This window comes from Podarcis bocagei (assembly GCF_964188305.1).
Source record: "Podarcis bocagei genome assembly, chromosome: 2".
Lineage (NCBI taxonomy): Eukaryota > Metazoa > Chordata > Lepidosauria > Squamata > Lacertidae > Podarcis > Podarcis bocagei.
In genome coordinates, this window is record NC_138126.1 from 39,598,465 (window position 1) to 39,613,677 (window position 15,213).

General features: G+C 43.2%; 2 protein-coding genes across 17 annotated transcripts in view; one reads left to right on the top strand and one right to left on the bottom strand.

Annotated features, from left to right (window-relative positions):
* ITPR1 (inositol 1,4,5-trisphosphate receptor type 1) overlaps positions 1-15,213 on the top strand; it is a 209,969-nt gene that overhangs the window by 187,189 nt on the left and 7,567 nt on the right. The gene's annotated exons all lie outside the window — the stretch shown is intronic.
* Positions 1-15,213, bottom strand: part of LOC308581646 (uncharacterized protein) — a 136,120-nt gene that overhangs the window by 86,127 nt on the left and 34,780 nt on the right. For 2 of the 10 annotated variants that reach the window (XR_014005136.1, XR_014005137.1), the window contains 2 exons: positions 10,846-11,016; positions 421-571 (listed from right to left, as the gene is read on the bottom strand). The exons of 4 other annotated variants lie outside the window; for them this stretch is intronic. Coding sequence is in view for 2 of the 6 variants with exons in the window: in XM_081184362.1 (XP_081040488.1) it covers positions 11,513-11,934 (422 nt within the window). In the remaining 4 variants the exon portion in view is untranslated. 4 more of the 10 variants (XM_081184362.1, XM_081184360.1, XR_014005135.1 and 1 more) reach the window with 3 other exon arrangements.

Consider the following 15,213-nt stretch of genomic DNA (forward strand, 5'->3'; position numbering starts at 1 on the left):
ACAAATGAAGAATGAGTGACTTAAATTACGGCAGGGTACAGTTTAATTGATGCTTTGTCGCCACCCAAATGTCTAGAGAACCAGTTCACATAATCACATGTTTAAATAACTTCAGAAGCAAAGGAAAGCTATTGCTGTGATGGGTTTTTTTGGGGGGAGGCAGGTCACTTTGTATAATGCTTGAGTCCTTTCTAATCCTCTGGATCCAGCAAGGATTAAAATCTAATGGAGAATTCCATTGTTGAATTAGCCGGGCAAGGGTCATAGTTGCCACCGAAGTACTAGAAGTATGGTCCTTAGTGTAACAAAGGAAGCTCCTCTGTGCAAGGGATGATGATGATGATGATGATTCCTGCCATCTGACCGGGTTGCCTCCACCGCTCTGGGTGGCTGGGTGGTTCCAGCAAAATATAAAAACACAATTAAACATCAAATGTGTGTGAGCCCCTCCCTCACCTGGCTGGTACTGAGAAGGACAATAGCCAGTATGTGTGAGAGAGCAGAGCTAGAAGCAGGCAGAAGCCAAAGAGTGAGAGCCACACTTGATTTCTGCTGGAATACAAAGCTGTGACTATGGGAGAAGCAAGACATTCCAGGGTGTTAATGCGCGAGCCCCTCCATCTTAGATTGAATATATGTGTAAATAAACCATATATCCTAAAGTCCCACATTCCAAGGAAACCGAACCCTGGGTTAGAACCTAGAACCCCTGGGATCTTGCACCATTTGAAAATCAGGGTGGCATGCAACACTATGTTGTGCCACTAGTACTGGGCCAAGGCTGCTGGAAGCTGGGTATCATTAGGCCTCAGGATTAAATGTGCCTAAATAATGCTAGGGTTGAAACAAATGGCCTAAAAAAAATGGGTGTGCCACACATCAGCCATTGCTGCAGGGAGAAACAAGTCTGTCCTGTTCATATCTAGTACGTTCTGTCCTCTAGACGTAAAGTCGGAAACTGCATTTGACGTATGCTTGAACTAGTTATTCAGAGTTTTTCTGCTGTGCCACTGCTTAGCTTATTGGAAGTTGAAAGAGAGAATTGTGTGTCAAATCTGAGAGTGCACATGGTCCAAGTATTTATTCATTTACTTATTTAAAGCATTTTTGCCAGTTCCCACCATGTCTTGCAAAGATTGTTAGTAAGACAAATCTCTGTTCTTAGGCTTACAATCTGACACACAAAGAAGAAGGAAGAGGGAGGGAGGACAAGGGAAGCAAGCTCAGGGACTAATTCTTAAGCTTACACTTCTTACAACAACTAGCTAGGATCCCAAGTTTACAGGGGGGGGGGACCAAAAGCAGCCAGTTTTTCCAGAGATGATGGAATTGTACTCCTTCTCTTCTCTCCCTCTGCCCTGCAGCCTGATAAAAAGTAGATATAATAAACTTGTTGCTTTGCCTTGGTTGAAGCTGGCCATACTAATGGCTGATTTTTAACCATCAAATGGGAACATTAATTACCACCTTCCTGTGGTTGTCATGAAGATTAGTGGAACAAGGATTGCAGCCTTTACATGCTGTAATAGGAACAGTAACAATTTCCGCCAATGAGTGGCTTATTGTGGAACACTGAAGTGAGCTAATGCGCTAGATTTAAAGGCAGCACACCAGCGTTAAGACTGATAACTGTGGCTCTGCCTCACTGTAAACTTTCAGGGCAGGTGTTCAGTTGCCTCACTCTCTTGCTAATCTATGAGTTATCTATTCTGTTTACCTGGATTGCTATCTGTTATGTTCAAGTGCATTTGTTGCTCTCATCCAGTATGCCTCCCTCCAAGTCCTGTGTGTTGACTCAATTTTAACCCCTTTATTATTGCCATCTGTTTATTTAGCCAGAAACCCTGTGCATGAACCCCTTAATATGCTTGATGCCTCTGCATGATCTATACAAAAGTGTGTAACTTCTAGACAGGAAGGAAATTCAATGGCCGGGATCAAAATATGTGCATGTACATGGGCGGGACTGATGGTTTCTCCATTCGGTAGTAATCTGTCATGCCCCACTCTGAAGGGTACCCTGTCCCTTGGCATGAGAGGGGAGTTTCTGTTATAGGAAGGATGGGGCATTCCTGCCAATTTCAGGATCCTAGTCCAGAGAGACAAGGTTAGAGAAGCTGCCATTCATGGCAACACTGAAGTTTCACATTTTGTGTGGAATTGTCCATTCTTGTAAATTGTTTGGGTCCCAGAGTGCTATGCAGAGTGCTGTGTTCAGAAACAGGTTGCATTTCATTGACAAACGAAATGCAGGGGGTGGTATATAGAATTCCATTCTTTGGATTATAAATAAATTTGTTTTACTTTAGTCCATGAATGCTTATGTCAAAATAAATATGTGTTGCTCACACTGCTGTTTGTACTGCAAGAGACTAATGTGGCTGTCCCCTCTGGAAATCTGCTGCTTTCTGAAATGTGGGTATGAAGTAGTTGCTAGAATTTGGTAATGATCAAACTTTTCTAAGCCTCCCTGAACTGAACATTCCCATAGAGAGCAGGTGTGTGGGACCTTCCATCTGCCATTCAGTACAAGCCCAAGCTGCCACCATGTCTGTGAGGAAATGAAAAATCATAGACATTATCCTGGTAACCCTGGCAAGCTTTGCTTGTGCTGACTAGCTGAAAGCCGTGCCCCAGAACCATCCCCTGTGGGCATGATCACTCCAGTCATAGTGGGATGAAGAAGCAAGTGCAAAGGGATTTTTGTAAGTAGGGCAGCAACTAGAAGTTGTGACAGAGTAGTAAGTTAAGAACTCTCAAGTTCTTGAATACTGGAAGTCTCTTGTTTCTGTGCCATTTGCAGATTATTTTTTTGCAAAACAGAGTACTAAAATTTTTTATTCATAGAAGCTGAGGTCCAGAAGGAGATTGTGAGTGCAGAAATTCAGGTTCACGGGGACTTCCGGGTTAGCGCTATCGGCGAATGGCGGAGTTCCTCCGACCGGAGGAACTGGCTCCGTGGAAACTGGGTCTTCTCGCCGCGGCGAAGGTGGGGACCCGCTTTTTGTACATAGACTGAAGCAAAAACCTTGTAAGCTAAAGTCTGGAAAGTCGTTAAAAAAGTTAAAATTTCCTTCATTTATAATTACTGAAACCCCCTTGGAAGCAGGAGAAAAGGGGGGGGGGCTTTGTTTAACGCCTGCAGGAGAGGGAGTGAAGAAAGATAAGTTTCCACCGTCTCTAACCTGGGAACGGGGTGTCAGAGACAGAAATTATTGGAGAGGTTCATTGACTGTGAATGGAATACTTTGACAGATAGCTAAAGAAGAGAAATAAATTGATTCCAATGTTGCCTTCTGCATTCTAAAGAAACAAAATATCTGAAAAATGAAAGTATTTTTCCTTTGTTGGACTTGCCTTAAAAAAAATGGATACAAATAGAAATTGTCTCCTCTAGAGGGAGCTTGTTAAATTGTTGCTGCGTCTACTTGAGGACTCTACAGCTGTCAGATTAAGATCGTGGGACCAGTCCTTTTTGACCTTGACTAAATATGAGCTGGGAGGAAGTTTTGGTGCTTGCTTTATGCAAGACAAGTGCCTTGCTGGAACAGATGCATGAGAAGATGGATTTGATGAATGAGAAAATGGATTTGATGACTGTTGTGGTTAATAACTGTGGACAAACAGGGAATATTGATACAGAAACTATTCAGGGACCAACTCAGGAACCTGTACTGATTGGGCAAGTGCAGAAGATAATGGAGGAGGTTGTGGTTGCACCTCAAATAATACAAATGGAGAGACCCGAGGCCCTACAGGAGTATAAGCCACTGTCTTCGAAGATTGTCTTCGAAAGGTCAGAGGGGGCAGGGTTTCTGTTGAGGCAGGGGATTAGCTGTGGGAGGAGCTTCTCAGAGTTTGTAGGGCAGCGGCGCGCGCCTAGCGGCGCGCGCAGTTATATCCATCTTTTAGATTTAGGGGAGCTCGTCTCAAACGTTTGTTGGGGGAGACCTAGGTTTTTTTTTGTGTGGGCGAAGTTATTTGTCCTGTCTTCAAGCTTTTTATGATGGAGGACCTCTGTAGCCACCCCCAACAACACGATCTCAAGATGGAAGGGGAGGGAACAGCTGCAGTCGCCTGTGATTCCTGCGCAATGTTTGCCATCTTGCCAAAGGTTGCAGGCAGCTTCACCTGCAGCAATTGCATGTTGATTGCCCTTTTAAAAGACAAAGTCCAGCAACTGGAGGAACGTGTAGCTACGCTCCAAAGAATTAGAGAGCTGGAGCTCTTCTTGGAAGCAACAGAGCACACCGTCCCCACCAAGGAGGAGACAGGGGACTCCCCTGAGAAGGAGGCTAGTTCATCAACACAGGAGCCAGATATATGGAGAAACGTGACTCAAAGAAGTAGGAGGCCCAGGGTTCACTCTGATTGTTTAGAAATACACAATCGCTTTGAGGTCCTCTCCCCTAGCATGGAAGACGAAGAGCAGACTCCATTTGAGGATCTCTCCCTCATTACAGTCGATCAGGTATATGAAGACGAGCAGCAAAGTCAGTCCTCAGGGAATGTGCAGGCGACCTTGGAACGGACAGCTCACGGAAGAACCCCGACCAAACCCAAGAGGAGGCGTGTAGTGGTGATAGGGGATTCCCTACTGAGGGGAACAGAAGCAGTGATCTGTGGGCCTGACAAGATGTCTCGGGAAGTGTGCTGTCTCCCCGGGGCTAAGATCCAAGATGTAACTGAACGACTGCAAGGAATCATAAAACCCACTGACAAATACCCCTTCCTCTTGGTTCATGTGGGAACCAATGACACTGCAAGCAATAGCCTCCAGAAGATCAAAAGAGACTACGAGGCTCTCGGCAGGAAATTGAAGCAACTAAATGCACAAATTGTCATCTCGTCTGTCCTCCCAGTTGAACGACGTGGCCCAGGGAGAGAGGGGAAAATAGTGGAAGTGAACAGCTGGCTTCGCAAATGGTGTAAACAGGAACGGTTTGGATTCTTAGATCACGGACTGCAGTTTCTTGAAGATGGACTTCTGGCAAGTGATGGGCTGCACCTCACAACGGTTGGGAGGAATGTTTTTGCCAAAAATCTCAGAAACCTCATCAGGAGGGCTTTAAACTGACTAATGTGGGGGAGGGAGACAGTGCTCCTGAAGGTAGGAGTCTATCAATTAATGAAGATGATCATCCAAATGTCATAGACCAAATGGAGCAAACAGCACGCGGACCTAGTGGTGGGAGGAAAAAATCCTTAAATAAGAGACACGGGGGAATGATTAATGGACTTCAGTGTCTGTACACTAATGCGCAAAGCATGGGAAATAAACAAGATGAGCTTGAGCTCTTGGTACAGCAAACTAAATATGACATAATAGGCATCACTGAAACCTGGTGGGATAAGTCCCACGATTGGAATGTAATAATGGGGGGATACAATCTATTTCAGAGAAACAGACCAGACAAGAAAGGAGGAGGAGTGGCGTTATATGTCAGGGATGTGTATACCTGTGAAGAGATCCAAGATTTAGAACCTCAAAGCCAATGTGAGAGCATTTGGGTCAAAATTAAGGGAGAGAAGAATAACAGAGACCTCATTGTGGGAGTTTACTATAGACCCCCAAGCCAAACGGAGGACATAGAGGATGCCTTCCTGGAACAGATGGCCAAGCATGCAAAAGGAAGGGAGATAGTAGTAATGGGGGACTTCAATTACCCGGATATTTGTTGGACGTCAAACTCAGCCAAGAGCATAAGGTCAAACAGATTCCTCACTGGCCTTGCAGACAACTTCATTGTCCAGAAAGTGGGAGAAGCAACAAGAGGAACAGCCATTTTAGATCTGGTCCTAACCAATGTTGATGACCTGGTTAGTGGGGTAGAAGTGGAAGGATCATTAGGCGCGAGTGATCATGCTCTTCTCAAGTTTACTATACAGCGGAAAGGAGCAGCCAAGCATACTAGGACTCAATTTCTTGACTTTAAGAAAGCCGACTTCATAAAACTTAGGGAAGTGCTGGGTGAGATCCCATGGACAGCAATACTAAAAGGAAAGGGAGTTCATGATGGCTGGGAGTTTGTTAAGAGGGAGATAGTAAAAGCACAACGTCAGGCAATACCAATGAGACGGAAACATGGAAGGTGCCTAAAGAAGCCAGGGTGGCTATCTAAAGAACTTTTAACTGAATTAAGATTAAAAAAGGATGTGTACAAAAAATGGAAAAGGGGGGAAACCACCAAAGAGGAATTCAAACAAATAGCCAGCACGTGTAGACACAAAGTCAGAAAAGCTAAAGCACAGAATGAACTCAGGCTTGCTAGAGAGGTTAAAAGCAACAAAAAAGGCTTTTATGGGTATGTTCGTAGCAAAAGGAAGAACAAAGAAACAGTGGGGTCACTCAGAGGAGAAGATGGTGAAATGCAAACAGGGGACACAGAAAGGGCTGAACTCCTCAATGCCTTCTTTGCCTCAGTCTTCTCCGATAAAGAAAACAATGCCCGACCTGAAGAATTTGGAGCAAATGATTCAGCAAAGGAAACACAGCCCAGAATAACTAAGGAGACAGTACAAGAATATTTGGCTAGTTTAGATGTATTCAAGTCTCCAGGGCCAGATGAACTGCATCCAAGAGTATTAAAAGAACTGGCAGATGTGATCTCAGAACCACTGGCAGTCATCTTCGAGAAATCCTGGAGAACAGGCGAAGTCCCGGCAGACTGGAGGAGGGCAAATGTTGTCCCTATTTTCAAAAAGGGGAAAAGAGAGGACCCAAATAATTACCGCCCAGTCAGTCTGACATCAATAGCAGGGAAGATTCTGGAGCAGATCATTAAGCAAACAGTCTGTGAGCACCTAGAAAGGAATGCTGTGATCACCAATAGTCAGCATGGATTTCTGAAAAATAAGTCATGTCAGACTAACCTGATCTCATTTTTTGACAGAATTACAAGCCTGGTAGATGAAGGGAACTCAGTGGATATAGCCTACCTTGATTTCAGTAAGGCATTTGACAAGGTGCCCCATGATATTCTTGTAAAGAAGCTGGTAAAATGCGGTCTTGACTCTGCTACCACTCAGTGGATTTGTAACTGGCTGACTGACCGAACCCAAAGGGTGCTCATCAATGGTTCCTCTTCATCCTGGAGAAGAGTGACTAGTGGGGTACCACAGGGTTCTGTCTTGGGCCCGGTCTTATTTAACATCTTTATCAACGACTTGGATGATGGACTCAAGGGCATCCTGATCAAATTTGCAGATGACACCAAACTGGGAGGGGTGGCTAACACCCCAGAGGACAGGATCACACTTCAAAACGACCTTGACAGATTAGAGAACTGGGCAAAAACAAACAAAATGAATTTTAACAGGGAGAAATGTAAAGTATTGCACTTGGGCAAAAAAAATGAGAGGCACAAATACAAGATGGGTGACACCTGGCTTGAGAGCAGTACATGTGAAAAGGATCTAGGAGTCTTGGTTGACCACAAACTTGACATGAGCCAACAGTGTGACGCGGCAGCTAAAAAAGCCAATGCAATTCTGGGCTGCATCAATAGGAGTATAGCATCTAGATCAAGGGAAGTAATAGTGCCACTGTATTCTGCTCTGGTCAGACCACACCTGGAGTACTGTGTCCAGTTCTGGGCACCACAATTCAAGAAGGACACTGACAAACTGGAACGTGTCCAGAGGAGGGCAACCAAAATGGTCAAAGGCCTGGAAACGATGCCTTATGAGGAACGGCTAAGGGAGCTGGGCATGTTTAGCCTGGAGAAGAGGAGGTTAAGGGGTGATATGATAGCCATGTTCAAATATATAAAAGGATGTCACATAGAGGAGGGAGAAAGGTTGTTTTCTGCTGCTCCAGAGAAGCGAACACGGAGCAATGGATCCAAACTACAAGAAAGAAGATTCCACCTAAACATTAGGAAGAACTTCCTGACAGTAAGAGCTGTTCGACAGTGGAATTTGCTGCCAAGGAGTGTGGTGGAGTCTCCTACTTTGGAGGTCTTTAAGCAGAGGCTTGACAACCATATGTCAGGAGTGCTCTGATGGTGTTTCCTGCTTGGCAGGGGGTTGGACTCGATGGCCCTTGTGGTCTCTTCCAACTCTATGATTCTATGATTCTATGATTCTATGATTCTATTGAAGTTGGAGTTGGCCAGGGGGAGTCTGGAGCTGAGGAGGTTCTTAACTTTGGAGAGACCTCGAAATATGTTTTTTATGTCTGGTTTTTTTTCTTGTTTTTTTCCCCTATGTATTGTAGTGTTGTTTTTATTTTTTTTCTTTCTTTTCTGTAATTTTGAAATTATTAATAAATATTATTTTTTTAAAAAAGAAATTCAGGTTCACGGTTTATAAGAAACGGTTCGTGTCCCAAAATAATAACAGGGGATTTCATATAGTGTTTGAAATTCTCAAGGGGGGCGGGGACTCAATCTGGCTTGCACTTAAATGTGCTTCTACCAAATCACACTTTCCAAAACAGTGTGAGAAACAAAATATAGCTGCCCTTCAAAATTCACACTTATCCAACTTTTGCAGTGCAGTTCTCCAACCAAAATGCATATATTAGGGGAAAGTGTGCATAAAAGCAATTATACTGGTGAAAATAACATACAAATACCAAGGAGAATCACTTGCCAAAAATATATGCATGAGTACTTAGTACGAAATGTGTTTATTAGGAGAAATTCATACTAAAATGCTGAATAATTTTCATGAGGTTTTTTTATTTTATTTTCATTTTAATCACAAAACTGCTGTAGAAATGTGGAGAATAAATTTAAGATTGGGAAAATAAGAAACTGAGAACTGAAACTGACAGATCCAATCCATCCGTACTCAAGAATATTAATGTTGCTTCCATTTTTCTTTCTCTTTAAGAAAACTGCATCTTTCAGTCACAGCTTCCCCAGTCCAAAATATTTGCAACATACGTTGGCTTGGTTCTTAGCCCATCTTGTGTGCTGCCATATTCTGTGCACCCAGCCTAGATGTTGTGGAGCTCTGCATTACCTGCTTAGCCCTTCTACTTAGAGAACACCTCGGTCACTGCCCTCTTTATCCATTTCACAATAATTTTAGGGTGGAATTCATTACCATGGGCAGGTTATAGACAATCCCTGTTGTGTGTGTGTGTGTGTGTGTGCTAGTGTTGTGTTTTTCTAATGATCCATTTTATGCAATCGGCCAATTAATTCCAGCCCAGCTGCACATGATATAATGTGTCCTGGTTTACTTATGTAATCCCTACAGTACCAAACAAGAACTAGGTTAGCGGAAGGGCCAGCACTGTCATAGTATGAAACACAAAAGGGAACCTCCTTTGGGCAATCCCTCAGCAGCTCTTCATCACTGGTTATGTAAAAGCTGGGCAAGGTTTGCTCGTAATGAAAATTACTTCATCATGGGAAACAGCTGTGAGCTGTGAATTTCCCTGCAGCCAGTGAACTATTTTAAATTAAGAAAGAAAGAAAGAAAGAATGAGCTCTCAAGTATTTGTCTTGCTTGGCCTCTGGGTGGAGTGGTGGCTTACTGAGAAGAACTCATTTCCTAATAGCGAAGGGCTGCTACCTGGAAAAGTTTCCACCAAGATCAATGGTCTGTTGAATTGTCTTGTCTCCTTCTCTGCACTCAAGTTGGCATGTGGTGTTGGGTGTGGTTAAAGTTGCTTAATATTAGAACTAAACTGAACTCAAAGCATTGGAAGCAACTGGCTAGCTTTCTGCGTCTGAGAAAGGCCTAAGGAGAGAATCACCAGCAGATGCAGGTGTGCTCACTCTCACTCTCCATTTTCTTTTAGAGATGTGGAACCTACGGCTCTCCAAATGTTGGACTCCAAGTCCCATCAGTCCCCAGCCAGTATGGCCGATGAACTGGGATGATGGGAGATGGAGTCCTACAACAACTGGAAGACCACAGCTTCTCCATCGGTTTTTTTACATGGCAGCAGCAAAACTCTCTACCCACGCCAGAGTTCATTTGCCATTTTCATGTACAGAATTGTTGACCATAATTCTCATGTTACATATGCATTGATTTTCAAACAAATTTTGAATTTATTTCCAGTTCTTACAAGACTGCATCTACAATTCACAGCATGGCTATAAGCATAATGTGGAATGGCTTCAACTGGTCTTTCCCCATAGTCATGGCAGGAGGCTGAACTGTTTCAGGATCCTTTTAGATACATCCCCGTCTGAGTTAGGGATAGTCATTCTTTCCACAAAATGACTGCGCTGTTAGTAAGATTCCAAGAATGAAAATTAAAAACTGGGAGATGGATCTCAGACTTGGCTATTATTCAGTGGAGGTTTCTCTATCTTTTAAAAAAGTGGTACAAACAATAACTCTTGGATATTTTTCTCCTAGCCACTGTACCCAAAAGATCCATGCAGAATGCAATAAATACTGCTATTCATATATTGCAAGAAGTTCAGGTGTCTTTCCCCCAGAAAGGGATACTGCATTTTCCAGCACTCCGATATTTATCACTGTATAAAATAAAATTCTCCGGCCAGTATGTCCACCACAATTGTTACTGCAGGTGTAGGATGTGGCGAATGCAAGTAAGTAGTAGTCACGAGGCCCTATTAGATATGACATGTGTTAACCATAGTAACACAAACTACAAACTCCATTTCATGTCTGTACCATTCTAGAAACTGTTTAAAGTCTTTAATTTTACTTCTTTGTCGCATTATTTTATGAGGAAATGTGATGAGATGAACAGAGCTACCTGTTCCACACCGTAACAGTACACTGTCTTTGAAATACATCTGTTGCCATGCTGTCTTTTAAGAAGGTGTGCTCCCCCCCACCAGCCCCCCAGTGCTGAACCCATATGCCATGGTTTAAAAGAGGGTAAACATGCAGCTATCCCCCACTCACCTCCAATCAATTACAGGTCAGGACTGCGCATTGGAAGATAGATTTGACTTTTAACGATAAAGATAAAATCCAAGGTTGGAAAGACCCCTTAAGCAAGCTCAGTTCAGTGAAAGCAAGGAAGTGTGAGATTTCTCAGAATGAATTATCATTTCCATCGCACATAGCAGCTTCCTTTTTTGGAAAGAAAGAAAAAACAAACAAGTTACCAATCATGGACATTTTAAAAGCTCTGGCCATCACCGCCCCCGTGTCTGAGATTCTGACGATTGCTACTTGAAAGGGACTTTTCCAACTTTACCTAGAAAAGAGCTAGCCAGAAACACAACACTTGTGGTTAGCCAGCTTCCGTCAGTGGCTTAATTCAGTTGGTCTGTTTAAAGAGAGGAAGCTGCTGCTGTGACGGGAAGAGGGAGCTGACGGCACCACCAGGCTTGTAGGAGGGCCAAAGCAGACAGTGCATAACAGCATTGGTATGTGGGACACTAGTAGGAAAGGGGTGTGCCTGTGGAGGCAAGGAAACAGACCAAACATAAAGACTCAAGATTATGGCTCACTTAATGCATGCAAAAAGGAGGTGGGGGGAGCCATGGTAACTTTACATGTTGCTTGCAAGACCAGACACCTTAAGGGCTTTGTTGAACTTTTAACAGAAACCTGCTTGTCAAGCTTACTCCTTGGACACAACACCTCCAAAATTAAAATATCCTGTTCTTATTTTAATGACACCATCATGGCAGAAGTGTCTGTGGACGGGATATATTGATTTAAAATGTATTGTAACTTTTGAATATATATTTTTTATAAAAAACAAACAAACAACCCTCTGAAATGGGTATGATTTGACAGTGAGATGAAGGAGAGGGGAGAAGCAGGTTAAGGTGCACTCTGTTATATAGGCTGTAGAATTCTTTGGCCTGCAAAATGAGCTGCTTTGAATGCATGTTTCAGGTTCATTTCTTATGTCTCCTGAAAACATCAATATAACCTCATGCAGGGAATTGAGAAGCAAACCTGGTGCACCATCTTGCAGAAGCATATCAACTGCTACTAATCCAGTTGATGTGCTGCTTGTTGGGTTATGACCAAGATCTGTGAAACAAGGATGTCAAGTTATTTGCCAAAAATATTTGTTTTGTATGTCTCTCAGCAACAGAAACTATTATCTGCTTTCCACCCCTTTCCTCCCACCCTGAAGGTGTACCTGTCCCATTTTACTAGTTATGGAGTTCATAGCTTTTGATATTTATTTGAAGACCAAAGTAATCAGTGTAGGGTTTCTGAAAACCAGATTTGTTGAATGTGTCAGCAGTGTGGTGCTTGGGGTGGCACCATATTTCTACGGTAGTAACCACTCACTCACTCTAGCTCCCTCCCCTTCTTTTGTTGTTAAATACAGCCCATGGTTTATAACTACCACCCAGTCACAAATACACATTTATTGGGTAAGGTGGTAGGAAGAGAGATGACCGAGAGAGAATATATGGGTTATAGCCAACAAAATTCTACTTAGAAATAAAGCCATTGAAAGCAATGTATTTAAGTTAGTCATGTTCATTGACTAAACCCATTAGTCTACTCTAGCATTGCACAGAAACTTGTATGTGTAGTCAGTATCTCTATACTATTCTTCTATTGTTCTATTCTATGATTTAAGAAGATATCATGACTCTGGGAGTAGTAGTAGTAGTTGTTGTTGTTGTTGTAGTAGTAGTAGTATGGAGTGGTGTTTGCATAAAATGTTATATATGTGCTTTATTGCTTTTAGTCCTATTTAACTACAGTGGAACCTTGTGTTACATACTATCCTCCTTGTGAACGCTGCGGGTTACGAGCTCCGCTAACCCGGAAGTAGATGCTCCCGGTTGCGACCTTTGCACTGGGATGTGAGCAGAAGTCGCGCGCTGGCAGTGCAGCAGCAGCGGGAGGCTCCATTACCAAAAGCGCACCTCATGCTGACCCAGTTTTAATGAGCAGCCCCTTATTTTTATTGTACAGTCGTACCTTGTTTTGCGACCAGGATCTGTTCCAGAGCCCCGGCTACTAGCTGAAAAGGACGCAGGGCAAAGTGCCGTGTCTGCGCATGTGCGCGGAGCGGTTTGTGCTTCTGCAAATGTGCGAAGTGTGATTTAGCGCTTCTGCGCATGTGTGAATGGCAAACCCAGAAGTAATCCATTTCGGTACTTCCGGGTTTGCTGTGGACGTTTGCTGAAGCAGACGCTAGACGAGGCAGACAGTATTCCTGTACTGAAACCCTTGTTCCCCATGTGCACAAACCACTAATTATTAAGTGGAGATATGCATGCAAGTAAGTTATCCATACAGAAATGTTTTGTTATGTATATCCTCAGCAGCTGACAAGGGAGCTAATGTGGGTCATTGTCTTAGGTTTCATAGCCAGCTGGGATTAATAGTCATAGATCTGTGATAAAACTAGCCAGTTGCCAAGCACCCCTGCTCCCATTTACTGCTTTGAGTAGGTTAAAGGGCGAATCCAGTAACAGCGAAGAATACGTAAGGTTCGGCAGGTGTACTGCTTGCCTCATGCTGGGGTGAGGGCCAAGCAAGCCACCTCTCTTAATGTTCTTTGGTATGCCTTTAAAAAATCCAGTTGAGAGTCTCTTCTCTGGTTACTGGATGTTTTTCCCTCATGCATTTTCAATTCTCGTTACAAAGGAAAATGGTTTGAGACTCTGTCAGGTGAATGGCAAAGGCAGTGGGAGGGGGGTTGTGTTGGTAGGACTGCATTCTCCTTTTGTCCATCACTGAAGGATTTGTTTTATAGTTTTTATAGTTTTTAAACTTAGGGCAGGAGAAACAAGCTGGTCTGTTCAGAGTTCAGACAATTGTGCATTGTGCTCTATGGAGTAACGTGAGGTTTATAAGGTAGGGGAAATAGCTGATCAGGTTTTATGGGTTTGTGCTATATAGAAGATAGAGGACTGTCCTACATGGGTTTTGTGATTTGGGTATTACAAATTTGTCTGTGGGGCCTGCCCTCTGGGAGAAGACACTCGGGAGGGGGGGGTTGGAGAATTTATGGCAGTTTACAAAAGGGACAAGGCCGTATGAAAGGTTGTGACTGAAACATGATCACGCTGTTGCCAGCTGCTGACCATAATGGGATCTATCCTTGGCCTTGCTATACCGTTAAACCCGTAGGGAAGAAGAAGAAATGTTTTCATGGAAGGGGATTGTGGCAGTTGAGTAGGTATGGACAGGGATACCACAAGGGATTCCAGAAACTTAAGTCGCAGGAGCTTGGATTAGACGACCCTTAGGAATCCCTTACAACTCTACAACTCTATTCTTCTTTTAGTTATGTTTCTGATAAAATGCTAGCACTAGATTATAAGAATGCTGCAAAACAAGTTCAAAAATGGTAACAATGGTTCTGAAAAGATCTTGTGATTCATTCATCTGCAGTGAGAACTTTGATTCACCCATCACTATTACAAGCATATGCCTGTTGAAAATAGAAGTTAGATTGTAAATTCATTGGAAGAGGGCAACATAATTTGCTTTCGTTTTTGAGGTGCTCTAAAGCACTATCTACACTGATGGTGCAGCTGCATAAATGGTAATAGGACTGAGCCGTTAGTTCTGAATTTCTGTTTTTACTTGTTTCTGTTTTTCCATTTAATATAATGACATTTTACTTTTTAGTGGTACTTTTAGTGCCACATAGAGGCAACTAGCACAGCAGGGCTATGGTCACCATGTTTGTGTGCCTTCCAGATGCATGACTGGCTACTAGAAAGTAGGATGCTAGACTTTATGGACTTTTGGTCTGATCCAATTGGTACATGTGTATATGTACACTCAAAGGCACTAGAACCTCAGAATAATAAAAGATTGGTTCCTAAAGCAAAAACTGGTTTTTGAAAGGTCATCTATCAATTTCAAGTGTGGTTCTGTGGAGCATGAAGGTGAATGCCAGATTCCTCTCCTCAGGTTGTATCCGACACTGCTATTTTCCTCACACAACAGACGCCAGCTTGCGCAACAGAACTTCACCTCCTTTCCTGCCGCTCCTTTCCCCTCTCCCCCAAATGCACCGTCAAAATCTGCACCACAGGGTTGGAGGATCCTCAGCAGACTTGGGGCAGAGGGAGAGGAAGTCCTGTTGCGTGAGTGGAGTACCACTGGCACAGCATTTGATACAACCTCTGTTGCCTAACCTAGAGATGCTCCACTGACTAAATGGAAATAGCTAGAGCTTGGCAGTTGTCATAGCGTGTGGTTGAAATTGATTGTTACAATAGATAAAACTTGGCAATCAGACTAGTTTTGTCCCAGGTTTCATATGAGGTAGTATTAAAGTGCATCTGCTTACACCCAGGCTTTCTTGCTTCCTCCTCCTCGTCTGAA